This window comes from Seriola dumerili, unplaced genomic scaffold (genome assembly GCF_002260705.1).
Source record: "Seriola dumerili isolate Sdu_G_001 unplaced genomic scaffold, Sdu_1.0 BDQW01000035.1, whole genome shotgun sequence".
NCBI classification, from domain to species: Eukaryota; Metazoa; Chordata; class Actinopteri; order Carangiformes; family Carangidae; genus Seriola; species Seriola dumerili.
The window spans coordinates 3,955,509-3,983,131 of NW_019174290.1; the positions used below are offsets into that span (position 1 = coordinate 3,955,509).

A 27,623-nucleotide genomic window follows, 5' to 3' on the forward strand; every position below is an offset into this window, starting at 1 on the left:
CACACACCTTTGAAAAAGTTTGCAGCAAAGCCGGCCTTGTTCACCGTCCCGTCTGAGACAAACTTCATCCAGAGGGTGTGTGACGTGGAGCGCACATCCTCAGGTTTGTCGTAGCCACAGAAGCGACCAATCAGGGGACTTGTCTCCAGAGGGCCATCCCGAACCTCCAGGTAGTCGTACGCACAGCTGTCGTGCCTCTCGATCTGCGAAAGCATTCGTGTAGGTACGCACAGACACACAGATACAAAACACTGCTGTGAGTATCAGACACATCACTGTCAGCCTCAAGTATCTCTGCGACAGTAACATGTTTAGTGTTAAACACAGCACAAAGTTTCTTCCTCCTTCAGGCATTTAAAGATTGTTAGTGTTAAATTATCAAGGCAACTGCAAAACCTTTTAAAGGATATTCTATCTTTTCACAAGCTGGGTTTTGATTGTGTAGTTTTGTCCATCATTCATATTGGTTATAACATTTTAATCAGCAAGTTAATTGCTGATTATGGGATTTTGTAATGCAGCTTTTCACAATTGAGTCTCAAAGCGTAAAGTATGAAGCATCTGATCACACAGGATGTAAATAAGAGCAGGATGTAATGAGGTTTAAATGCAGGCAATACACAGAAACTGGTCAATGGGAACTACATATGGTCACAGTTAAACAAAGAAGACAGCCCAGATCTAATCTAACAGATATTTAAATGGATAGATTGGGTAAGTATGTATGTATGTGTATGCATATGTAGATCTCAGCAGTGAAATTGACGAGGAAAAGAAAATTGTTGCCAGAACAACAAGAATAAAACCGGGTAGAAAGACAAAATGGATCTTTCCTTCACCACATTAGTGAACCTGCAGCAGCTGACACCAACACTGACTGAGATATACTTAATCTGAGTTCATCAGTAAACTCAAAGGAAGCATTAAACTTTGTACAAAGTGACACTGTTTCAGTTTCAAGAGGGGAGAGTCGTCCCACAACACTTAAATATTATTATGAATGTACATTTTCAATTTATGTCCAAGAATGAGCACACATTGTTGGCACAGCTGCAACTGAATCATAAAAAAACTTGCAATATATCATAGAATAAAACAGAAAAGAATACAATCGAAGAGTAGAATAGAATAGAATAAAATAGAAAGTATCTAAAACTGGTGCAGTTCTTAAGGTTGATCTTAGCTGCAGTAAGAAGGTGAACTTTGACTTTTCATGTGAGGGTACAGATTGAGTCATTTAGCATGCTGACATTTTTACAGCGTAACAACTACAAAACTACTCTCAACTGTCTCTGCATCTCTATACACACTCTCTCTCTCTCACACACACACACACACACAGAACCACAACAGACACCACACCAGCACAACACACAAGAGAGAAGCTGCACAGGTATGCGTACAGACACACACGCACCACACACCACACAGCACACACACACACACACTGTAACACACACAACACAATACACCCACACACACACACCACCTTTATTAACTTCCTAGCAGTTATACGAGCGTGAAATTTGACCCAGACATTCCTAAGCACACACACACACACACGCACACACCCACACACACACACGCGCACACACACACACACACACACACACACACGCACACACCCACACACACACACACAAAAACACTTAGTCACCTCAAAGGCCTGGAAGCTGAGCCCGACGTTGTAGCCTTCGGACACCGTGATCCTCCACACACACTCTTTGGAGGGTCTGTAGTCATCAGGGTAGTTTGGAGACTGAATCTGTCCTGAGTCCTTGGTGATCTCCCCCCCACAGATTGCTGCATAGGAGAGACAGACAGACAGAAAGACAGAGAGAGAGATACAGAGAGGCAGAGAGACAAAGAGAGAGACAGAAAGACACAGAGAGACAGACAGAGAGAGAGAGACAAAGAGACACAGAGATACAGAGAGAAATTGAGAGGATGTGTTACCCTTCTCTGCACTGACCCAAAACACCTGAAACACATTCTGTGCTCACTCTGAATAATGAAAGCCCCGAGAAAACGTCACACAAATGTCACAAAGTCACAAGTTGAGCCTTTGCTTGTTTCTTCATATGCAGTAGATTTGCAGCCTGTCACATACTAAATTTTTATGTATTTACTTCTTCATTCATTTGTTTGATTAATTGATTAAAGGAGTTACCTTCATAAATGGCAGCAAAGCCCTTCCCCACCCAGTTGCTGCTGCTGCGGAACTCAATCCACATTCTGCTATCAGTGGAAATCAAGACGTCAGGAACTTTATCTCCACAAAACCTGCCTGTAACACACACACACACACACACACACACACGCACCAGTGGAACCTTGTGAGGACCATACTGTAGATTGCGTGTCCAATGAGAATTTTGGCAAAACATTATTAAGGATGAAAAGTAAGTCTTCCTTTAGGCCACGTTCAAACTCACAAGACCGCTGTGTCAAAAAACATGGCCATCTCATTTGCTTCAATTAGATTAATGCACAACTGAGGAGCTGGCACAGAGGGCTCTGGCAAAAAGAGTTAAACCTGGCTCAACAACATGTAGCAACACATTGCAATGGCTAATAACACACAAATGCACTTGTAGAACAGGTAGAATAACTTCTAGCATGTGCAATGTAGCATTCTGCTAACTCTGCCATTAACTTGATGAAATTGCATTAACTTTCAAGAATTGTAAAATCCTGCCTAAAAAGCACATAAGCAGATGTGGAGCATCTGGGCATCTAATCAGCCAACAATTACGGTATTTAATTAAAGAAAGATTTTAATTAAGAGATGTAGAAATGTTCTTGTGTCTTCAGCAAAATAAACATTGGCATATCTGAAAAATGCAACGTCACAAAGCCAAAAACAGACATCAGTGCAATGGAGGTATAATCCAATAAGAAAAAGTGGAGGAGCAAGAACAGTTTTTTTTTTTTTTTTTTTTTTTTTTTAAATGATAGGTTCACAATTTCAAGTCTGTCTTAACAATTAGTCCCATATGAACAATTAAACTTTTTCTTCCTGTGATCAGTGGTTCGGTTCTTACTGACCATTAAAGAAAAAATCTATTTTTAATGCGCTTCCAATGTAAGTAAGACAAAATCCACAATCCTTGTTCAAAATGTGTTGAAAAGTTCATCTGCAGTTAATATGAGGATTCAGCAGTCTGAGTTAGACAGTTGAGAAGAGCTGATCAATGCACAATGAAAGAAATTTATACTAAGACTGCAGCATATTCATATCTTCACAAAACAAAAGCTGAACATTTCATTTCTAACCACTTGACACTGAAAGTCCATTAAAAATGGACATTTGAATTAGAGCAAGAAAAAGCTGTTTCATTGTTAATATGAGCAGTTGAAATTTTTTTATTTTTTAAGACAGATTTGAAAAATTGTGAGGCTTTCCTTTAAGGGTGCTAGTGCCCATCTGGCCCCCTCGTTCAGCTCACTCCTGACTGACTGTCTCTTGATCTTACCGAGCAGCGGAGCTTTCCTCCAGTATCCATCCCGAACCTCAATGTAGTCATACCAGCACAGACTGCTCTTATACAGATCCATGGTGGTGAAGTTGAGAACAATCTGAAGGAGTAAAAGAAAAAAGAAAAAACACACACATTTAATGCATTTAATCCAAGTTTATGCACATCAGAGACCGGATGAGGGGAATCAGACCAGAGGAAGAGGGTGGTACCTGTAGTGTTAGGACTTAATCAATATACAGTCATTCTGTCAGCAGTTAGTTTATTGTTACTGGCTATGCATGCACATTCACTGCACTGCAGGGTGCTACTGTGTGTGTGTGTGTGTGTGTGTGCGTGTGTGTGTGTGTGTGTGTACCTTCTCTCCGGACGTAACAGATATTCTCCAGACACAGTGTGTGTATGATGGGTATCCGTTGGGGTAACCAGGAGACGAAAAGTTGCCCGTTGACTCTTGGAGCGTCTCTCCACATGCTGCAACACACACACAGACACACACAGACACACACAGACACACACAGACACACACACACACACACACATACACACATACACACACAAACACACAGATGGAGTTACATTTTTGTGGTAAGTCCTGCTGTTGAGCATAATCCTTTCAACCGTGTACTGATGACTTAAGATTGATATGTTACTAGAGAACACATGGCTCCAACATCTATTATTATTGTCAATCTGCACAAAATTATTATTTTCTTAATGCCAATTTACCAAAATAAATACACTTCAGACTATTTTGTCAAAACAACAGCCTCACGCACTCTTTTGTGCCAATGTTTATGTCTACATTATCCCATCTGTCCATATGGAACCTGTTAGAAATGCATTTCTGAGTCAGAAAACAGTAAAGGAATTGCCCTCCCAAACAAACTCATGTTTCATGTTGTCTTTGGCTTCTTTCAGTTTTGCATGTAGGAGGCTACAATATGCGTGCTTGTATTCCTGAGTGTATCAGTGTACTTGTGAGGTCCAACCACAGTCATTAAGCCTCGTCACCATTTAGCGCCATTAAACATACCCCAGTAGAGTCATTTACTGTAAGTGAACAAGAGCGATGTACTCTTAATTAACCACAATGAAGATAACAAAATAACAAAAAAAAAAAGCGGATACAGCTGGATGGGTTTTGGTGGAAGAATATCAGACAATATTGCTCTCTTTATGCTTCATTCTGAGTTTAACGCTGTCGCTCCCTCTCAAAAGGAGGTTAGCCAAATGTGCCCCTCCTATCCCATCATGCATGCTGTTTTCCCCCACAATGCCCTGGGGCTCTGTTCATCTGTCAGTGAATATGGTATCACTCAAATATGACCTTATAAGGTTGAAGTTGTTTCTATTTCCAGCTGGGACACACTAACACAGTCTTGTTCTCTTTCTAGTATCAAAATGGATTTAGTAGAATCATATGTACTGTATATTGTAAAGTGCTTGTGTGTGTGTTTGTATGTGTGGGTTTATATATATCATGGTTTATTTTTTTATTTTTGCATATTTCCAGATAAATCGTATTTTAACAGAACAAAATTAGCAAGTATGAATGAATACACACAAAAAAACAGTAAGAAACAGAGACCTGTGAATTTAAGTGGACCAGAATGTTATTCAATCTGTTTGCCTCACATACAGTATATGTTACAAACACCATGACCTAACGTCTGAACTGAGGATGTAACTGTATGTGTGTGGGCCAAAGGGGGGATGGCAGCCTTAGCGATCATAAAACCTTTGCGACATTAACTGCACAGCTCGGTGTGAGAGCAGATCCAGATCACGTCAGAGAGACTCGCTAGGGACCAGAGGGACGCCAGCACAGCAGGGGTATGCGCAAGAACTGATGGGAAGTGAGAGTGTGTGCGTGCGTGCGTGTGTGTGTGAGTAGGATGTGTTTGAGACCCGAAAACAGAAAGGGAAACATCACATGGAAAAACAAATTACTCAACTTCACCTCTGTGCCTTGGAGAGTAAAGGGGCGGTCCAATTTTACACCAAAGATATGAGCAGATAAACAGAGGTCATCTTTTGTGTCCTAGCTATGACGACAGCACACACATGCAGCAACACATCCACATACACACTGTGGTCTCATAGTAAATATATCAGTACCTGGACATCTATACAGCTTCCTTGCCTGTGCAATGTCTCCTTTACTGAGCCTGGTCCGCTGGCCAATAGCAGGCCGGACGCCATTTTCATCTCTAGATGGAAGGATGGTGTCGAGAAACATCCCCCTGCAGAGAGCAGAAGAAAGATTTCATAAACACATCCTGCTCTGATTTCAGGGAAATTAAATACGCCATTACAACACATGAATTTAACTTCAAAACAATATCATTTGATACCTTCTAAGAACAAAATGTAATTCTGAAAAACAGTGACTTCCATGCAAACACTGTTTTTCCAACCATTGTTGTATTTTGTGTTTTCTTCTTATGTGTGAGTTAGGGCTGCGTGGGGAATGGGAGTGGTTCTGAGAGAAGATATGGCAGAAATTAAAAAGCATCCTCAAATGAAAAGCATGTAAAGAGAACCCATGACTGCTCTCACTGCCAAATCAAAACTGGCTTATTTCAGATGGTGGAGATGTTTAAAAAAATTGGAAGGAATTTCATGATGCTGAAAACTTTCCATCAGTTTTTATAGCTGGAAAAGTCCCTATAAGCACAAGTCTGATTAGAGCTCAGATTCGCTAACATGGTGGTTTCTAACCTGAGAGTCGAGACCCCTACAAAGAGGTGCAGGACACATCTAGCTGGTCATGAGATGATTAAAAAGATGGGAAAGAAGAAGAAGAAGAAACATCTTTTTGCTGAACAAAATTGTGTTTATTTAGCCCTTCCATTCATTTTGAGGTTGTCTTATGTTCAGGTTGGTAATTTTCTACAGGTTGCTGAGATAAAGTTAAAAATTAAAGATAAAGCAGAAATAAATACTGCAGGAGAAGTTCTAACGACCAGTTTCACCCCACAACAGTAAACCGCATAAAGAAATGTTCAAAAAAATCATCAGCTTCACTGTTTCCCAAAAAACAAAGCAAACTTAACAGTTGAGAAAAATCTGTTTTGGCAGACCATGCGTCCGATCTGTGTTGTAAGTTCAAAACAAGTGAACAAATCATGAGATTTTGCTGCTGGTTACCGTGAGAAGGTGTTCCTGGCGTAGTGCATGATGCTATCAAAATCATATGGCTCCCCAAGAGAGTTGACCTCCCCTGGCTCCATCTTGAGGAAGTTATACTCCTGGCCTGGGAACCACACACACACACACACACACACACACACACACACACACACACACACACACACACACACACACACATCAGACAGCAGTATGAGAAAGTTTAGTTTTATCACACATTGAGAGTCTAATCATTTGGTGTGTCACAATAAAAATGATTTACATGGTGATTCTGAACAGAGACATTTTAAGGGCATTTCTTAAAATACTTGAAGGTGTAGTTGAGACATAAGTTTCTAAATAAAAACCTGGGTCATGTCTCATTCGCTGCAACATCATTTGGTTTAACACCTGGTAGGTGTTGAATGCCTTGTGGTACAGCAGAGTGAGTGGGAGGAAAAGCGGCCGTCACTCTGGGGGTCTAGGTGACTTCACAGTCATTAAAAGCCTCATTCACACTCACACAGAGCTGGAAACGGGTGTGAAATTGAAAACATACACACACGTTGTCAGTTTGTGTTCTTGAATGATTCACGCAGAAACCCAGGGGCATCTTGGGCAACAGGTAACGCCTCACCTGGTTGGATGTTATCCCGGATGATGGTCACATGATCGTCACGGTCAGGTCGTGTGTGCTCATGCCAGAAGCCAATGACGTGGCCCAGTTCGTGCACCACGATGCCAAACTTGTCACAGTTCTTACCGATGGAGATAGCCTGGGGCCCGTTGCCACGACGACCCACATAGGAACAACACCTAATAAGGATTAGTAGGAAGTTGATAGCAGGGAGATAGGCGGATGACATTTACTACAGATTTGGCAATGGAAAAAGCATCAGCAGTGTTGTATTCAGTTTATAGTGACCACACACACACACACACACACACACACACACAAGACAAAATCTTTTCAGGATTTCCTGCCACGTACTACATCCACCAGAGGAAAAGCGGCAGGATTTGTTTACATACAACGTTCCAATAACGCTGCAGTTTCATAACCCAAACTGAGTAAGCTGTGAGAATTCACATATCGCCGCTCACAGAACACACAAAGCACACATACACACACTCATTCTCTTTTTCTGGTTAGCCGAGACATCCGTGCCAGGCTAACAAATCTGATTAAAGTTATCCAGCGAGCTGATTGCAGGGTAAGGATCAGGAGTCACTGGAGTAGATAGAGTCTTTTCCTGCAGCATTTGCAGTGCCAGTATCAGTACAACTACTTCACACAAACACACACACAAAAATGCACAACAGGAGCCATAAATGTATTGTGCTTGTATTTACAGCAGCAGTACTTTGCTTTTCTGTCTCTTTTTCTTTCTCTCTCTGTCACACACACCACAAATCCAAGCTGCAGGGTATTTATATATCAGATTAAAGTGTCTAATCTCCGATGCAGCCAGCCTATCACAGAACACGAGACAACTGGCATCATCAGTTAACACGCAGATCTGTAGTCATCTACATGCCTGTCGGTATCTACATTTAAAAATTGAATCTATTACTCAACAAACTTCTTAGCTGCAACATTATGAAATTATATTGTGTAACTATGTGTTAAACTGAAAGACAGAGGTATGCACATCCAAGGAAACTATTCAACGGGAAACAGGAAGTATAAAGGCAAAAAAAAACGTCTCTTGCTCCAACAATAATTTTCTAATCACAGTTGCAGCGCGATGTTTTGATTATAGATCTTTGTCAGGCATCAAATATTATTGTAAGAGAAAAGACATTATGTGCAGATTATAGGAGACTAGTCTCTGTTTTACTATCATTGTTCAGTCCACAGAAGTCCTGTTACTGTAAATGTTTAGGTCAGTGCATTGCTTGAAAATTTCCAATACTTGTGATGATACCATACAATACTGTTAGATACCAAAATGATTTTTTTTGGCATCTTATTTCAGAAATATAAAGATGTTTTTTAACAAAGCCCTGTTCTTCATTTAAAAATGTCAAATATTTGTCTTCACACAAGCACCCATACAAGACCTAAACCAGGTTTAAATATAGTCTAAAATGGGTTAAAAAAACAACAACAACAACAAAAAATCTAATCTCTGCCTAGTAAACTAGATTACAAATCTGACTAGACATTCAATGTAAGAACTCAGTACTTCACAGTTTTTGGTACACAGTGCTCTGGACAAATTTAAATCATTACTAATAGTATTGAGTTTCAATGAGGTTTGACCCTTAACTTCTGATCAATAGTGCAAGGTTTTCCATCAGATGTGTCAGTCTGAATTAAAGGAAAGTGCGTGCAAACAGACATTTGGCGTAACGGTGCAGGCATAAGAAAAATGACTGGCTGTATATGAATATTAAGTAAGTGTGACACAGTTTCAACATTAAAACAAGCAAACACTGAATATTTGATCTTGTCAAGTAGTGTGGAAGTTTTAACTTGAACGTGATCCATGAGGAAACTGAGCGGAGACAGAGTAGGATTTTCTTAAGATACACGGGGTGCGACAAATTATAATTTTCATTATCAGTTAATCTGTTGTTTTTTGTTGTTTTTTTTAAATTAATAATTAATTATTGCCCACCTAAATTTGAACAAGTTTTCTGATTGTTAGACACATGTGGTAAATATGGACAAAAAGCTTTTATATCCCCGTACCTAGATTATTTTTGCATCAGTGTACTTGTTAACTACAATAACCAGAGGATGACAGTCTAATCTATCAACACATATATTACATGCTCATATTCATAGAACTTTTCATTGAACTTTCAGACTGGATATACTCTGCTTAGCGTTAGTGCCGTTATTGCTAGTGATTTTTGCTTGATAAATATTCATCAAATAAAAATTGCTGTTGCTAAATTTTTGTTTATCAACCGATTACTTGAGGTGCGAATAGTGGAAATTCACAGATGTAGTGTAGCTGTCCTCCTGTTTCAGCCATCTGCACAATAATGTCTTGGAGCGATGAACCCAAACGTCCTGATCTCAGCCACTCTGAAACCTTACAACTTACAACCAGTGAAGTGCCACCACTGTACAAACACACTCTGACCCCACCATGCTGCCACTCAACAGAACAATGCACTTCTGCAGAGTATGAACAAAAAAACTGCACGAACATACAAACACTTAAACCGAGCAGTGTGATTGGTGGGATGGGGAAACAGGAGGAGGACAGGAAGGAAAGCGGAGCCATTGTTGAGTGACCGTATCGTCTCTCGCTGTGACAAGGTCATGACTGAACTCTAGGTACACACACAATCACAAACACAATCACACATGTACAAAGAGATCATCTAAGCTCACCCGCAGGGCCTGTAGGTGAACACTATGTAGCTTTCCTCGTCTGTCTTCTCAATGAAAGTTACGCACGTCTGTTTCTCCCAGTGACGCATGGCCTGCTTAAACATGGCCCTCTGACTACCTGGAACACACACATTTTACATCCTACTTTTACACAATCGCAGTCGGTGTGTATTTTACTGCTGAGCAGGATGGGCAACAGTCCAGCGGAGTTGCTTACCAGTGAAGTTTCCTCCTATGACGTAGGGAATGACTCCTCCAGGCCATATCCTCTCAGCTCTGGATGTGGCTGCTCGAGGAATACGGCTCTTTGCGACGCTCCCAGCTCTTCCACCTTTCCCAGTTTGGCTCTTGGTACTGGCAGCTCCCTTGCTGACGTTCTTGGGGAGATAGTCTGACAGAGTCGGGAAAGAGAAATTACAGTCAAAATACACATGTGCAAACAGAGTAAATTACTGGGCTATTATTATAAATATTAGTTCATAAATGTGCTTCCATATTATTTGATTATACCCTCTGTTATTATACGTGACCTTTCAGAGTTTGTTCTCAGATCAGGGAGTAATAAAACTCTAACAGAAATAGCTCTGCTAGCTGTTTGACTAAACATTTAATTTAAAGAAGGTTATTATCTATACTGCATGAGCTGTGTTGCTTCAGTAGAGTAAAGGGTTCTGGTTCAACTTCATCTGCTTGTAAAGTGTATGGAAAATGGAACAAATCTTGAATTGTCCAGCATCACTTGTAGTATTGAGAATAACTGTAGCTTTCATTGGGGCCTGATTCTGCTTCAGATGTGTCTCATTTCCTCCTCATCAATAATCACTGACAATAACAGACTTGGTGATTTAGCTCACCTGACATTCTCCACATTAAGCCTGGGACCAGTGATTTGCGTTATTTAAGCTGTATTCACATTATGATGAAAAAACAACGCTCTTACAGTTACTTTCTTTTTAAAGTGCAAGTTTTAGAAAGAGCCAAAATGTCTATTTGCCAAGGTCTACATGCTACAATGCTAATGTTGGTGCAGTAACAGTGGTTAGATAGGGACTCAACATTTATAACAACATTTCAGTGAACTTGAAAGCTGAAAGCTTGACAACTAAATGTTTTAAGATGGTTTCAAATGATTTATTACTGTATTTATACAATCAAAAACTTTGTCCCCCATCGTTAATTGCAGCTGAAAAGCACAAAGAGAGAAAAAACTTGGTTCATATATCACAGTGAAAATGTCATCACCTCTGTCATCAAAGTCTGCAAACAGCTGCAAGCAGCCACTGAGACTGTAGCTGGTAACAGAAGTGTAATTTAAAAATATAAGTTTCTGCAGAAAAGCTGTTTTATATACTGGATTGAAATGAATGGAAACCACGCATGCCATTCTGGTATGCTTGGGAAACTGGGTTCAGTAATGTAAAACATAGTATTTGTGGTTAATTAGCTAAAATATGCAGAACCACTAGCGTGGTCCTTTCAATGGTGGTTTGGTAACACACGTCAAAGCATGTCGTGATATTCAGGGTCCTTACCGAAGCCAAATCTACGTATTCTTTCCAGCAGCAGGTATAATGAGCCTCTCTTCTTTGCAATTTCATGTTCCTCCAGGCCACCTGACACACACACAGACAGACAGACAGACACACACACACACACACACAGTGCCAAGAGTCAAAACACAAACAATGTATAATAATAAATGCTGATATCCTCAGGTGGCCAGCCGTCTACTTCCTTCCTATCCACGTTGCTGTACTCTGCAGCTGATGTTGTAATGAGAGAGTTTCAGAGGAAACACGAGAGAGAGAGCATTACATGATGATTACAGAGTGAGCGTGAGATGTTGCGTCCACTCACCAGATGTGTGCCCCTGCCGGGAGTGTGTGCGCATGTGTGTGTGCTGTGTGAGGTCTATCGTCCTGTCAATCTGGAACATTCGCAGGTCCTCCTCGTCTAAAGCGATGTCGCCCCAGAATACAGCTGGAAGTTAAGAGAAGACATGATAGTTAGCAGAATCACTAATGCCATCATCATCACCATCATCACTGTCATCATTCATCATCCCCGGAAATGATCACATTATTATAAAACTGTAATATTTCTCTTCATAAGCAGTGTTAGAAGTGTGAAAAATACTACTGTTTATATAGAACTTGGTTACATAGAACAGGTTTTCCGCTCGGTAATATAACCAACTGCAAAGTCTTAGAAGTTAATTGAATTTTAAAATCAAGGATAGATTAAACGTGCTGGTCTTTCTCTGTCAAGTTTACAATCCAAGCAACAGAGATTTGAACAAGCTGCAGACATGAGAGGGATCTTTTTGATGAAAGTGAAAGTAAACAGGGCTTTTCATTAGTCAAAACGTGAAGTGATGGATGAAGGTTAGTTTGTGGATTTTGGTGTGCGCTCTTTATGCTTTAAACCCAAGTCCCCCACCAACCCTACATCAAATCTTGGGTCCCGGCTTCATGTTCCACATTTTGTTTCTGTGTCTGAGCAATCACAAAAAAATAGTTTTGATTGAATCCAACAGAAACCATGAAAAGTCTGATATTGTGTTTGTTTATATGGTTTGTTTAATTATGTGTATTATTATTAAGAGTGCTGATCTCAGTAAATTTTTTACATAAAGTTCTATATATACTGATATTTTCTATTAAGTTGAGATGTCTAGAGATGAACAGGTGTCTACACAACTGCAGCAAGGTTTGAGTCAAAAACAAAAACTCCACAAGGAAGGGAAAATAAATTGTAAGCTGTGCCTTAGCAAACAAAGTGTGTACTGTGGTAAAATGGGGGCATTGAAACCACTGGACCCAAACAAAATCGGATGTAATTAACAGGGATCTTTTTCAGGGAAGGGGCGATGTCCTGTTTTTTCAAGGCTGTTAAGGTTTGGATTTATTTTTTCTTAAGTTCAGTTCAAGTACAAACTCTTTGACCCACTAAGACCTCCAGTGCAGAACTATGAGAACTGGAGGTAAGTACAATGTGTACTTGTACACTGGGTAGAGGAGTACTGCAGATGTCACACAAGTGCAGTCATGGTGCAGGTCACATACCAGGAAATAGCACAGGTGTTTTTCTTTATCTTTAGCGCTGAAGTTGTCATGTTAACTGAATTATCTGGTTATTGATTCTACGAATTCTAACATTACCGTCATAGCACAGCACAGACTCACTGTTGTTTCACTCACTCCAATCATGTATCCACAACTCCACCCAAAGATGTAGAAACCTACTGCTAGAAACAGCTTTGTCTCCCTCCCTCTCTCTGTCTCTCTGACACACACACACACACACACACACACAGAGTCACTAGCGCCCAGTGGTCTTACAATGGTTCGATATCAAGCTATGTATAAGCCTTCTGGCAAGTGACACTCACCCTCCACTCCTCACTTCCCCTCCTCCCTCCCTCCCAGCCCGCCTTTTCTTACCGCTCCAGTCTCTCCCCCTCATCCTCCCATCCTTCCTCTTTCCATGCAATCTGGCTTAAGGTTTCCACACACTGTCCACAACCATTAATGTACACACTGAAGCGCTATCAGCCTTGCAAGAGCTACAGTGCCATTGCACTCTGACACGCTGGGTTGCACTGGGTTGCATAGTAGAACTCACCCCCATCTCTAAAACTGGGGACAATGATCCGTCCTATCCTGGCATGGTTGTCTGGGCAGAGATTCTCTGTTGCATGTATTGTGATTTAGCCCAGAGCTAAGAATTGGTTGGTATAAGTTTTTTTTTTTTTTACACTACTTTCTCCTATTGTGCCTGTAAGGTAATAAACTGAAAGTGATTTTAGACTGGGCTGTTTCTGAGCCCAGCAGCAACCAGACATTAAAAATGGGCCTTTCTTCAAATGTTAATGCAATGTTACTTTTAATATCTATGAACTTAAAAATAGAAAAAAAAAAAGGGGAAACATTTGGGCACCCTACCACTGTAAGTCACTACTTGTCATCACTCGGAGATAAGATTTGTTTCCTTCAGCATTGAAGCCTAGAGTCGAAACGCTTCTGTGTCTTTCCGCTGCGGTGCATTAGCCTATTAAAAGCATTATAAACCTTTTTGTTTTTGCAATATTTTTAGGCTGTCCTGCACACACAGCATGTTGAAGATCGACCAACAGAGTTTCAGTGATGATCAAGTCAGGAGACTCTAAGGGTCGTTCCAAAAGTTTCAGCTTGTGTTTGTTAAAGTAAATCATGGTGGATTTCGAGGTTTGCTTTGGATCATTGTCCTGTTGTAGAAACGAGCCTCTTTTCAGTTTTACTTTCTTTACGGACTCTGACCTGATGTTTCCTGTGTCACCAGCTGCCACACAACCTCAAAGCAGAGTATTTCCACCTCGTCCACAAGAACGTATGGACCGGTGCAAAAGGTGTGCACTGCTCATAACAAGCCCTCTCTCAATCTACCTCTGTGTCTTCATCATCTTCCTCACAACACTTCCCTTCCTCCTGCCTCGACCTCATCCTTTTTTGACTCACAAAAATGCGTGCATCAACACTAACACTAGTATGTGGCACACACCTTTCAGCATCAGACAAAGCACATCTTGGATCCCTTGTTTTTCGGTTTCTTTTCCTCCCCCTCTCCCTCCATATCTACAGTATCTCTCACAGCCACAACAATGAACGACTGAGCGATAATCATCACTAAATGATTAGCTGAGCAGAGTTATTGCCCTCCACAGGGACTCAAGACACTGATACATTAACGATGGCATGGGAGAAGCTTGTCACTTAGCTAATTAGGATTGCCACTAAAGGAAATGGGGGGTCAGGGTGCCATTGTGCTCAACTCTTTGCTATTGTTGGAGAGAGGAGCAAAACCACAATGACCACAGATGGTTTACAAATCAGGATATCAGATATAGACTAGGAGTGTGTGTTGTTGAATGGTGGTGTATGAGATTTTGATTAGATAGATATGAGGCTAATGTCTGATCTAGAGGGTGGAGCTGCTGTAATTTATTTATTATGATGTATAATGTATCATGTAGACAATACTATGTAATACTGAAGGGTGCACTTTAAAGCATGTTTGCTCATGCCTAAAAAAATTACTAAAAAACACAATATATTTCAAATAAAATGGTGGTTTCTAAATGCTTTTAGTGTGAACATTTAAGATGTATAATTACTTAAAAGTTGAACCTTTTATTACAGGAAAAGTTTGATATTTTGGTGAATATGCTTATTGGCTTTCTTGCAGAGAGTTGGATGAAAAGATCAATACCACTATCATATCTGACACAACAGCCAGCACTGACTAGCTTATCTTAGCATAAAGACTGGAAACAGGGGGAAACAGCTAGCCTGGATCCATCCAAAGGTTAACATTTGGAGATCATTCCATGCTAACCTGACCTAATCAGCTGGTAGCTGTCGCTATAGCTGTAGCTATTCCATATGAACCCACTTATCAATTTGCCAATTATTTTCAAAACAATGAGAAATAACCATATAAAATTTTCAGAGCCCAAAGTGAAGCCTTCAAACAGCTATACAATAGTCCAAATATTCAGTTTACTATAATTAGTAAAGTAAAAGCAAATTTCACGAGCAGGTATACGATCACAATCACACAGGTGAAACTGCGTGTGTTCTGATTAGGACAAGCTGCTCTCACCAGTCAAGCTCCTAGCTCTCATTTGCTGTTTGATTTGTAACGTCACTACAGTGTTTTGTGACACATTTCACCACTTGGAAAACAATTTCCACAATAATTAAATACACAAATATAACAAACTTTGTAGTGAAATTAAAAATATTCCTCATGTGTGCTTTTTTTATGTGAGAGATTTGAAAGAAGGCTGCATTCAGTAAGTTACGAATTTTACGAATTAAAAAGTGAAGTATCAAACTTGACGTATATAAAATAGGTTTATTTGATTCTGAAGAGGTTTATGTGGGTGTGCCTTTTCCATATAGAGCAACAAAAATAGCACTTGCACTAAGATGTGGTATGAACAGGCTCTGGCACAAATGTTATTTCTGACACAAAATTGCACTGTGGGCAACACAGTTTCTACAGACACTCCCCTCTACTGCACCTTCTGCATAAGTAGTGTCAAAGTGAGCCACAAAAATGACCAAATTGATGCAAAAAAATCCACTTTACGCCTTAGGAAACTGCCCCTTCAAACACAGACAATATCACATTACACCTGCATTTGAAACGATATTCCCTCAGCTTTTGTCTCTGGTTATGGGACAGTGCACCAACTTTAAACTTCTAGTAGTTCTGGATATTTCAGGACAACAAGGCAAAATACAAGGACTAAAAGTTTTCCAGAAAAAAAGGAGCTGACACAAGCAGAGATACAAAGCGAAAAGAGGAGGAAGAGTACAGTAATAGTAAGTTTGGCCCATTGATTGTTGGGGTCTTGTTAATCCATAGAGATACCATAAATAGCCCAAAGTCAAGCCAGTGGGTGAGGAGGGGTGAGGACAGTGAGGCAGGGAGATGCAGGAGGAAAAGTATTGATCCAAAAACCCCAGGACGTCCCAGGAGACCTACATCATGCTGACCAGGGCCTTACTGCATGCCCTTCAGCAGGGGCACTGCAGCAAACACACAGACACACACAGACACACACACACACACACACACACAACAACACACACACACACACACACACACACACCCACACACACAGACACACACAGACACACACACACACACACACACACACACACACACCTACACACACACAGGAGTAATGCACCAAACACAAACTGAGAGGAAAACTTCCTTCACACGCATCCAGCACCTCCCACCACGCTGGCTGTTTGGAGTGCCAGCGAACCAGTTTGAGTCGTATTGATCAAGTTTTCTAGGCAGACAGCACTAATGTCGGCTTTCTGCACGTTCACTCTGCGGCCTGGTAACAAATGTCAAACATTCACACAGCAGTGGCTCTGTGTGACTGTGAGGGCTGGAAAATGAAAATGTGGATATGTGACCATGCTCGTCGTCATGTAACACAATTAGCACCTGAGCTTATAGCTGTTACCTCTTTAAACCTACGGGTGCATATGAGTCTGACATATGAGTCACTAATTTAATGAGGGTTTCTACAGCTAAACTGGTCACAGTTGGAAGGAGCAAAGACGTTAACTGATACATGAGGTTTTTTGCCATGTACACGTTTACATGTATCTACAAAATAGAGGAACAAAATGTTAAACATAAACAATATTGTTTACCATTTCCCTCATTGTTATTTACTGTAGATTTAATGGCTTCTTATTTTTCCTTTTGACATTTTATAGACACCACAGTACAATACAATAGAGAATTATGCACTGCTGAGTTCAAGCTGTAGTCAGTGGGGTGTACTATGACACACACACACACACACATATACACACACATATACACACACCTCACTAAGCTCCTCATTAAGCAAATATAAGGTCACACTGTAGGTGGGCTAAGATGAGTGTGTGTGTGTGTGTGTGTGTGTGTGTGTGTGTATGAGCTGATCTACTTGTGCAATATTATTATAGTGAATATAACTGTGACTGTGAACGTACTGTGATATTAAAAAGAGATTATCTCAGCCCTGTTGGAAGATTTTCTCCAAAACTAATCATTGTGCAGGCTGTTTGATCCATATTAACACTTTGTGAACAGGTGCTGTGGTTCAAGCTCACACTACACAGACAGCGCTGAAAACAGCCAAAACTAAAAACACAGGCTCAAAAACTGTACAACACATCAATACACACAGCATACACTAATTCCTCTAAGATGAGGTGGTTGTAAAAGACTGTAATTTATAATAACAATAATACATTTTATTTATAAGCGTCTTTAAAGACACCCAAGGACACTTAACAAATCGAATAAGACGTTCATGACATAAACCGAGAAAAAAAATTAAATATATAAAATAAAACAATAAATACACAGTGTATGTTTCATGAATCCCCAGGAAAGGCCAGCAACAACAAGTGAGTTTTCAGTTGTGACTTAAAAGAGGCAACAGATGTGCACTGCTGCAGACCCTGAGGGAGAGCATTCCAGAGGTTAGGACCAGCTACACTAAAGGCTGGAGGGGGGGGAGTGAAGGGAGTAGACGGGCATCAGAGGAACGCAGTGATCGAGCAGGTTTATAGGGATGGAGAAGATTGGGTGGACAGGGAGGCACCAAGCCATGGAGAGATTTGTGAACGGAAAACAGTTCTTTAAAATAAATGCGGCATTTAACTGGGAGCCAGTGCAATTGGTGGAGGGTAGGGGTGGACCGCGTGCGACAGAGAACTCTATTTAACCCCCACGTGGGTACACCAAGGAGAAGGGCATTACAATAATCGAGATAATAAAAGCGTGGATGAGAGTCTGCAACAGATCATAATCTAGTTATCAAACAGAGGCTTTGTTCACCTTGAATTCACAGCTTTTCCAGCGGATTCTCTCAGAAACAATGAGGACTTTATGCTCCAAACAGCCATGTTTCCCATAATATAGCTAAATATACCACTGCTGTCTCAGTCCTTAACGCACGACCTTGTGAAGCTTGTGAGTCGTCTCGTCATCACAACCTCTTCCACTGGTCAGAACTACTCTGTCCCAGCTTACACTTTTGGTCAGCATTATAAACCTACTAATCTTTTGTTTGTCCTATTTCCTGTTCCAGTTTATTTATTGGACACATCACTCAAATATTTACTTATTCTGTAAACAAAACCTCAGAAGGTATTACTGTACCACCTGGCTTAAAATTCCTTTACTTCCTTTTGTATTCAATAAATGCACAAGGGTGAACTCATATCAGATTTCTACTCAGCCATGTTTTGTTTTGTTTACTAATTTGAAGCATCAGGCCAATGAGCCAGTGAGTGAGTTAGGACGCAGCGGCTCTGGCCAGTGGAAGAGCAGGATCTCTCTAATGCTTCATTCATGCAATTTTGGCGGAATGGGAAGAACAGGAAAAACACTGCTTATTGCAACTTGGGAGTGCTGAAGCATTATTCCAAGAAGGTTAGCCCTAGTGCTAACTTCGCAGTCGCACCAGATGAACTAAATCAGCTACTTTTGTTGTGTTTGTAGCAGCTTATTACCAAGTGAAACCAAGTACAAACAGCGAATGGCTGCTATAAAATTTGCTCAATGGATCCTATTATTTTTTCATAACCACCAGCGGTGGTGCATTTGCAGCCATACTGCCATCAGTTTATTGACATCAGTGAGAGAGATATAATATCTCCAAATAATAGGAGGCTGACATGGGCAGCAGTAATGACGGTTTAAGCTATATGATGTGAGCGTGGCAGAACGTACATGAACCAATACACACAAGACCAACGGGATTGTTGGTCAGGTAGGATGGAAGACGTTTACGGTATACTGTCATCTTTCTTCAAAGTTATACCTGTCTGAAACATATTGAGCATTCAGGTAGTCAGTAGAGAAAAGGACAATACAACCCTTTCACCAGGAAAGAACAGTGATATTTGGCAACTCTGTGGATTCCTCGATTATGATAATGACATTGTTTTTTTATGACCAATGCCAACTTTTTTTTCCCCAATCATCACTTTTCCCAACATGTGCACATGGAAACTGCAGTGTGGTTAAAGTTAGGGAAAGGTCAGGGTTACAGTTAAAGGTGAACACTGATTGCAGATCTGTTACCGCATGCGCTGAACACTGCTCTAACACCCCTAATCTCCATGAAGAGAGCACTACTCTCTGCTTTGGCACGTTGGAACTGGACGTACAAAGTCACGGTTACCAAATCGTGGGGATACTGAGCTGAATGATGCCACATGAGTGGTTTCTATGAATGTTTTATCGCTCCTGGAATCCAAAATAACTGCTGTGAAACCAAGCTGTCCACAGCCTCTATTGTCCATTGTGGAGGAAACTATCACTTTAAACTGAGATTACAGTTTATATTTTTCTTTGTGACGATGGAATAATGATGTGCTACGTCGCTTTGTAAGGTGTTGGAATGTGAATAGATGCAGGAGTCGGTAGTGTCACTGGTCAGAAATGTGCTTTGAGAGAAAAAACTCAAAAATGTAGAAGCTTAGTCCAAGTTCAAAAAGTTCACACCCCCACCCTCCTGCAAGTATGAGTGTAATAGAGAGACAGAAAGAAAGAGATCATCTCAATGTCTGTAACATAAGATGAAATAATCATGAACAAAAGAGAGTGAGCATGAAAGACTGAAGACGACAAATGAACTGAAACCACAATAATAACAAACTTAACAAATCACCAGTAACATGGACAAGCTTGACTTTTATCACCATTTTTCTTTAGCAGATGTTCAGAGTGCATCTGAGGAGTTAAGGATAGTGTGTCTGTGATGTCACGAGTCCAGAAACCCTGAAACAAACAAATGCACGCACACTAATCATATGTTTTTTACTGGCTTAAACACAGTCCCAGACACTGCCAAGGACCCAATTACACACCTTACACTGACACATCACTGTGTTTACCTCCAGGTGTGTGTGTGTGTGTGTGTGTGTGTGTGTGTGTGTGTGTGTGTGTGTTTGTCTGCAGACTAGGGTAGGCAAAGTTTGTTCATGCATGAACACAGATAAAAACAGATGGTAGAGTCAAGCGAACAACTGGACATCTCAAACGACCCGAAAATAATGCCCAGACTGATCATAAACAAATCCAATAACAGGAATATATTGTCATCAGACTGTCATCAGTTACTAAATAGAACTATTCATCTTTTTAAGTCTAAATAAATAAAATTGCTCTCGACCAAAAACATCAAAGGCAAAGTAGGATATAGTGTGCCTAGTGGGTTATTTTGCAAAAAAAAAAAAATAACAGTCTCTGTGTTGTACTGTACCTGAAATAAAATGTAGATAATTATAATATTCAGGCCAAAGTAAAAAGAACATCTGCAACTTCAAAAGAACTACACATTTAAACAGTGCTCCGCCACGTAAACTGAAGGGGATAACAGGCAAAGAAATGTTCGGTATGAGACAAAATAACATAATATCATATGACACACACACACACACACACACACACACACACACACCCACACACTCACACACACACCTAACCTCCTAATCACATTACTGTGACACTGAGATTCTTCTCCAGCAGGTCATGGGTTTGGCCAGACATTGTGACGGGACACGATCATGTCTCAATTTACCATCAGGGTGCCCTGGGTGTGCACCTAGTGGCACAGCTCGTCAACAAGCTCTAACAGGTACAAAGATCAAATTAAACTTATGTAAGAGAGTTATTTTTGTGAAGATGGAAGACAGTTCTGCTCTGTAAGTCATCCAATTGGTGCATCAGGTGTGACTGCGTGTCTTCACTCATTGTGAGAAGTGAGTTTCAGATTACAGTGAATAAACCAAGTTAGGAGATGAAATGTGACACATCTGTGTGACACTTAACCAGATTCAAACTGTTGGTGAAAGGTTTGCTTCAACAAGAAGATTCTTTCAGTCTATACAGATATCATTCAGTGACATTGGATTTGGATATTTTTCTTACAGCTGGTCAGGAAGTTCTTTCATTCACAACAGACCTTTTTCACAGCAGACAAGCACAGGTGTTACCGAATAACATTAATGATAGCTTCATTCTGTTCAAGCGACCTAAGTGTCAACAGCTAAATAGAATGTGAAATGCAAAAATGTCTTTTGTGAAAAAGGCTTTCATCGCCAGCTGTATGATACGGCATAAGGCAGGGCGCCAGTGGTTGCATGTGCTGCGGACTACGATGTTTCATTTGACCGTATGATTTGCTGAATTGTTATACCAAAGATTGTCAGACAAAATATACATTTTCTGTGGTAATAAGATGGCACTAATCATAAATGGTTAATCATGATGTTATGGTTAAGAAACCTTGTTAAGTGGCCACATGCTTGTGTTTGTTTTAGAGTTGTGCCTTCTTCAATCAAAAGCACAACATAAGCCGCACGCATATAGTGTACATAATGTTACCTCAATACAGAGGAAAATGTTCTCTTTCTCTTGGCTCTGCTTTGTTTCTCTTTATCTTTGAGTCTGTATCAAAATTCATCTAGTAATACATTGTTTACATTCAGACACAATGCTCTTTCTGTGCTATACTGTCTGCAAACTTTGCATGCTTGCACATTAAGAGTAAATAACAGGCTAAACACACAGGTGTAACACACCGCTGTCAAGATCCAACAGTTGGAAACTTGTTGACTTGTTAAGCTGCAGTCGTTTCTTGCCAGGTGATTTTCTGTAATTATGTAAATAATGATAAAGCAATTTCAAAAGGAGAACTTAAAAAATATTAAAAATATTATGGCCAGCAGCCATTGTTTGGTTGTTGTGCATCAACTGTATGTACATCTTTTTGCACATTTTTACCTCACACTCAATTAAGGCTTGTTCCTACACAAACGTTAGCTTCTATATGAGTTAAATGACGTGGAGGACCTAGCTAAAAGTGTGTAGCTCTGCGTCACAGCTGAGCTCCAACAATACTTGGAATAGCTTAAAAAATAGTTTGACTGTAAGGAGACGGTGGCTTTTCCTCAGCCAATAATGGTTGTTTGCGAATGAGTTTTGCTGCTATAAATACCATCAGGAAAAGCTAGGTGACATAAAAGCACCCAGACATTTAATAATTGAGCAATGCGAGGCAGGTGGGCGGAGTGACGGCGGTGCTGACTCATGGCTTCTGCAGCTCCGGAACAATGACGCTCCAAAACAAACAGTCGGCTCTCAGCACGGCCGCAGAGTTTGTGCTGAGGCGGGAATCCTGAGGAAGACTTCGGAAGCTCAGTGGCAGGAGCACTCTGCTCGGGAAAATCCTGTTTAATATAATATGAGTGAGACCGCTCGCTCTCTCACTAACACACACACACAGAACGCAGCCACAGTGTCAAACACACATACATACACACATTGCTCTAGTTTCCTTCCTACCGAGGAATGGGGGAAGGGGTGAACAGTAGCTGCAGCTCACTGTCACGACATGGTGGGCTTCAGTCTCTGACTGAAAAGCCCAAAGCGCACATACAGTGTAGATGGGCACAGGCGCACACACATACACCTGTTTAAGATGCACTTAGTTAAACTATCAAAACAACTGGAAGACCACCTGACGGTTACTAAAGTCACACCTGAATCCAGAAAACAGCTAAATCTGGTTGTGTGTTTGAGTTTGTTTGAAGCTTTCCTTGACTTCATTTTCTGTTTTCAAACATAGTGAAGCTCATAGATAAAACATCCCACAGTCTACATCCTACTTTAGTGACCCAACATCAGATCTCTGGATACAGTTCACATAGTGTTATCACAAACATGTTTATATTTTAACCAATCATTTGTGAGGCATACTGTACAGTCCAGAATCTAAATGTACTTTCTCACTTTTCATTTACTTTTTGAACTTATGAAGGAAAGTTCAGTCTGAATGCAAAGTAAATTTTGTGGTGCACATGTGTAAAGTAAACAAAGACGCGTTCACATGAACATGTGCAGATTCGCTCTACAGCACAAACTGAGGCAACGATGCGTGAGTTTGAAATCTTTCAACTTGAGCTAAAAATGTGTGTTCATCACAGCACTGCATGACTCCACATAATCATTAAGTACAGACTAGAGAAAGAAGAGGAGAATACCTGAGCTGTGACACCAACACCTCTGTTGCCAACTCTGTGGAAAGTAAACACAGACTGCAAAAACACTAAAGTGGTGGAATTAGAGCAAATGACGCGAGGCAAAAATGTTTGTTTTGTGTTAAATCTGCACCTTTAAACAGTTTGTACACAGAGATTGTGGCCTCTGATGAAGATTCAGACTGCGAAGAAGCAAACACCACAGTGCATCTGTTTAAACACTCACATTGAAGTTGGTGGTCTGATGGTCTTCTTGCTGTCAAAAGCTATGCACTTTAAAACGCTTCCTTAAATCTGATGTTTTAACTAACTGCCTGGGCACATATATTGAGTCACTGATTGAGACACGGAGCCTCTGTCATGAAGCTGTAACAATGTCTTTAAGAATAAACAGCTGAATTTTATCTGCACATCTCATCAGAATGAGCTTCAGCTGACGTGAACCACTTCATGTAGGCAGCAGGGCGGAGGTCGTCCCTTAAGTGGAAGGTCCTGCTTCAAGCTTTACAAGGAAACTGTGATATAATGTTACTTAAGTGCTCATGAACTTCACATTAAATTACTATTAACTCTTTCCCTGACGCTCCAACCCCGGCGTGGAAACCCCAGAGTTTGGGTAAAATGTATTGCAGTCATGTCACATCATTACTGTTGCCTCTGAATCAAAACTCCAAGGCAGTGGACAATGGACAGCACAAACCACTACCCACCCATCCATCCACCCACCCACCCATCCATCCACCCATCCATCCACCCATCCATCCATCCATCCATCCATCCATCCATCCATCCATCCATCCATCCATCAGGTATACCCACTTATCCTTGAGGGTCACAGGGAGGCTGGAGCCTATTCCAACTGATGCTGGGCTACAGGCAATTTAGAGTCACAACTTAACCTAACAAAACACTGGCCACCATTTTTTAATTTTCTTTGAAATCATTATCGCTCACATGCAAATTTCTTATTCAATTGTTGCCAAAACTGCAAAAACTCCTCCCTTGTTGCAGTGTCAACTCTTATTGTAAATCCTGGGCTGTAACATCTGAGCTCAGAGATGTGAGTCCATGACAAAATGTACATTATGTGTTGTAAGTACTGTTACTATACATTCTTATGATACACCACGATTGTATTTGAAGAAGAGAACAAGGAGTCGGTCTCTCGGGTCACTCCTGAAGAGCCGGCCCCACCAGCTTCATTCGGACACCGAGGTTTGTTTAGCTTTCGCTCTGTGTGTGTGAGCATTTTATGAGAACAGTGATTTGGAAGGAAGCATGAATGACTCTTGAGTGAGTGTAGGAACCCGTGCACATCTGTATGACTGTGTGCGTGTGTGTGTATGTGCGCACGCGTGTGTGTCATCTCCAGCTGAGTAGCAGGATGCAGACAACCAGGAAGAGATAAGCGCGGGTGAATGGAGGGAGCTCTGCGTGTGTGTGTGCATCAAGTGTGTGCGTATGTGTGTCTGTGTGTGTTCGCATAGGGAAATCACTTCACAAAGGCCTGGAAGTGTGTGTTCTCCTGTCTACCAGCGCGGGACTCGGAGGAGATAAGCAGCCAGCCAAATATTCCCCTTGTGTTTTCCCAGCAAAAACAGGAGGCGGAATACCAACTACTCAGACTGATGCCACAGGGTCAGGCCTGGAATGAGCCGCGCTTCCACTTCTTACAAGCGACACAGACACACACAAAAGACACAGCCACCAAATCTTTACACACTGGCACATGTATGGGTTGATGATAAGGATGGAACTAATAATTACTTCCACTTCTGGTTAATCTGTTCAGAAAACAGTGAAACTACTTTTGGATGTAAATCCACAGACATCTATAAATTTACAAATCCATAAGTGTGCATGTACAGACTCTGCTTGATGCATTTGTGCATGCATATCTTAAATGCTGGAAGTTTGTGTCTGTGTATGTGCATGTAGGTGTGACATATACGTACCCAAAAGATAGATGATAAAAAATAGGCACCTTATGTTTACTTTTGTTATATCTTCCCTTTTGTGTAGGGGTGGTCGGACAAGGTTGTGTAGATGTGGCATGCATGTAAGATGGTATATGAGAGTGATGCAGTGATGATCAGGTGAGCTGTTGTGTATCTATATGTAAATTGAGAATATATTCATGGAAAAATGAAAAAAAAAATATTCAAAACAACCATTACAAGTCCCCAGAGCCCAATTTAATTTGCAATTTGTCATTTTTCAAAATAGATGAATAAGCACATCCTCACAAGTGAGAAGCTGTTATCAGAAAATGTTTGCCTAATATGGTGGAGTAAATTAAGCGATTACTCCACTATCAAACTGACTGTTGATTTTTAAATATTTCCAATATCAAGAAAGGAGCTGAATGTGTCTTAACTTTTAAGTCGACATGAGAAGTCATGGAAATGGAATCATGGAAAGTTTCCATCTCTACAGTTCCATGGAAATTGAGCAAACTCAAGCAGCAGATAAGGACCCTGTGATCTGACCAAAAACTCCATAACATCGACTAAATTCACCACATTCAGAAGCTTGTCATAATGTAAGAAAATGTAAGAAAATGTGAGGAGAAGACAAAGGTGATTAAGGTGAATGAAAATGAAATGAATATTAGGTAAATTCTGAAAGCCCATTTGTCTGTTGGGGAATTTAGACTGAGCACAAGATGAAAATTAGAGATGCCACAAATGCATAAGAACTTAATATAAGGATGCAAACAGGTAGATTTGATCCAGGTGGTGTGATCTGCCATGAAGACTAAAGAGACACATCAGTGACTATCCTGAGGTGTACGACTCCACTAATGTACAGCAACAGCAGCAAAACTAAAAGTGTTAGAATAAAAGTTTTGAAATGTGTCTCGCACACAGATGTGCATGTTGTTCGGTACAGTAGCTACAGCAAATGTCCATACAGTCGATTAGGGAACATGTCCCTCGGTTGTTGCTGTAAAAGCACAGACTGCGCTCAAACATTCCAACTGGCATGAATAAATGGAGGCAGTCATTTGATTTGCATTTAATCTGAACAAAACATGAGTACCATGTAACACTGATGTTCCCCGTTCAAGTCCAGACAGGGACCTTTGCCGCATGTTGTTGCCCCCCCCACCCCCCACCCCCACCACGAACCCTCCCCCCCCCCACCTCACCCCCAACCCCCCTCTCCTTCTCTTTCCCTGAGTTATTGGTTGTATAAATATCCAGAAAAAGCAAAACAAGGCCTTAAAAAAAGTAAAGGGTTACATTAAACATGCACACATGATCTTACTAAAAAATAAAAACTCAGAAACAGGTGTCATTTATGGAGATCTCTTTAAAATGGGATTCTCATGTGTGGTCATTTGCTGCGAGAAATCTAAGCATGTCAGCATTCAGTATGTGAACTCCTTGGAATTACCAGGTTTCCTGCATTAATTGTTCATAAACTGTGATGTGATCTCAATCTAACCAATAACCTAAAACAAGTGCTTACAGTAGTTGCTGATCAGACCAGCACAATGTTTGAGGGGAATTTTCTTCCTTATAGAGCTGCTTCAGCTCAGGGATGTCTGGTGTGAAAATTTCTCTTCAGGTCATTCCACAGCATCTCTGCTAAGTCAAGGTCTGGGCTCTGACTCCACCAGGTGGATTTTTTTCTCAGTTTTTGAGTCAGTCTGTATTAGATTCATTTGGATATTGAGGGTCATGTTTCTGCTGCATCACCGAGCTTCTCCTGAGCTTCAACGGGTAGACAACCACCCTGTCCAGCTGTCCAGGCCTAGAGGCAGCAAAGCAGCCCCAAATCATGATGCCTCCTTCCACTGCACTTCACCTTTGGGATGATGTTTTAATGATGGTGTGATGTTCCCTTTGTACGTCATACATAGTGCAGTCCACAAAACATTTTCCCAGTAGCATTGTGGAATTACAAAGTGCTCTGCAATAACACCGTCAAAACTCTATTTGACTGTGGGGTTTCTATACCACTGTGTGTGTACTTCAAACAATGGCAGTTGAAATATCATGTTGGAGTTGAAGCTAGTAATGTTGAACAACAGTTACT

At 40.8% G+C, this 27,623-nt stretch overlaps 1 protein-coding gene across 2 annotated transcripts in view; it reads right to left on the bottom strand.

The window, feature by feature from the left end:
• tll1 (tolloid like 1) overlaps positions 1 to 27,623 on the bottom strand; it is a 47,545-nt gene that overhangs the window by 16,586 nt on the left and 3,336 nt on the right. For both annotated transcript variants that reach the window (XM_022738140.1, XM_022738139.1), the window contains exons 2-13: positions 11,821 to 11,943; positions 11,496 to 11,576; positions 10,181 to 10,354; positions 9,964 to 10,081; positions 7,249 to 7,427; positions 6,633 to 6,738; positions 5,601 to 5,725; positions 3,838 to 3,953; positions 3,477 to 3,579; positions 2,171 to 2,287; positions 1,658 to 1,803; positions 8 to 203 (exon numbers count right to left, since the gene is read on the bottom strand). In XM_022738140.1, coding sequence (XP_022593861.1) covers positions 8 to 203; positions 1,658 to 1,803; positions 2,171 to 2,287; positions 3,477 to 3,579; positions 3,838 to 3,953; positions 5,601 to 5,725; positions 6,633 to 6,738; positions 7,249 to 7,427; positions 9,964 to 10,081; positions 10,181 to 10,354; positions 11,496 to 11,576; positions 11,821 to 11,943 — 1,584 coding nt within the window. The remainder of the gene's footprint in view (positions 1 to 7; positions 204 to 1,657; positions 1,804 to 2,170; positions 2,288 to 3,476; positions 3,580 to 3,837; positions 3,954 to 5,600; positions 5,726 to 6,632; positions 6,739 to 7,248; positions 7,428 to 9,963; positions 10,082 to 10,180; positions 10,355 to 11,495; positions 11,577 to 11,820; positions 11,944 to 27,623) is intronic.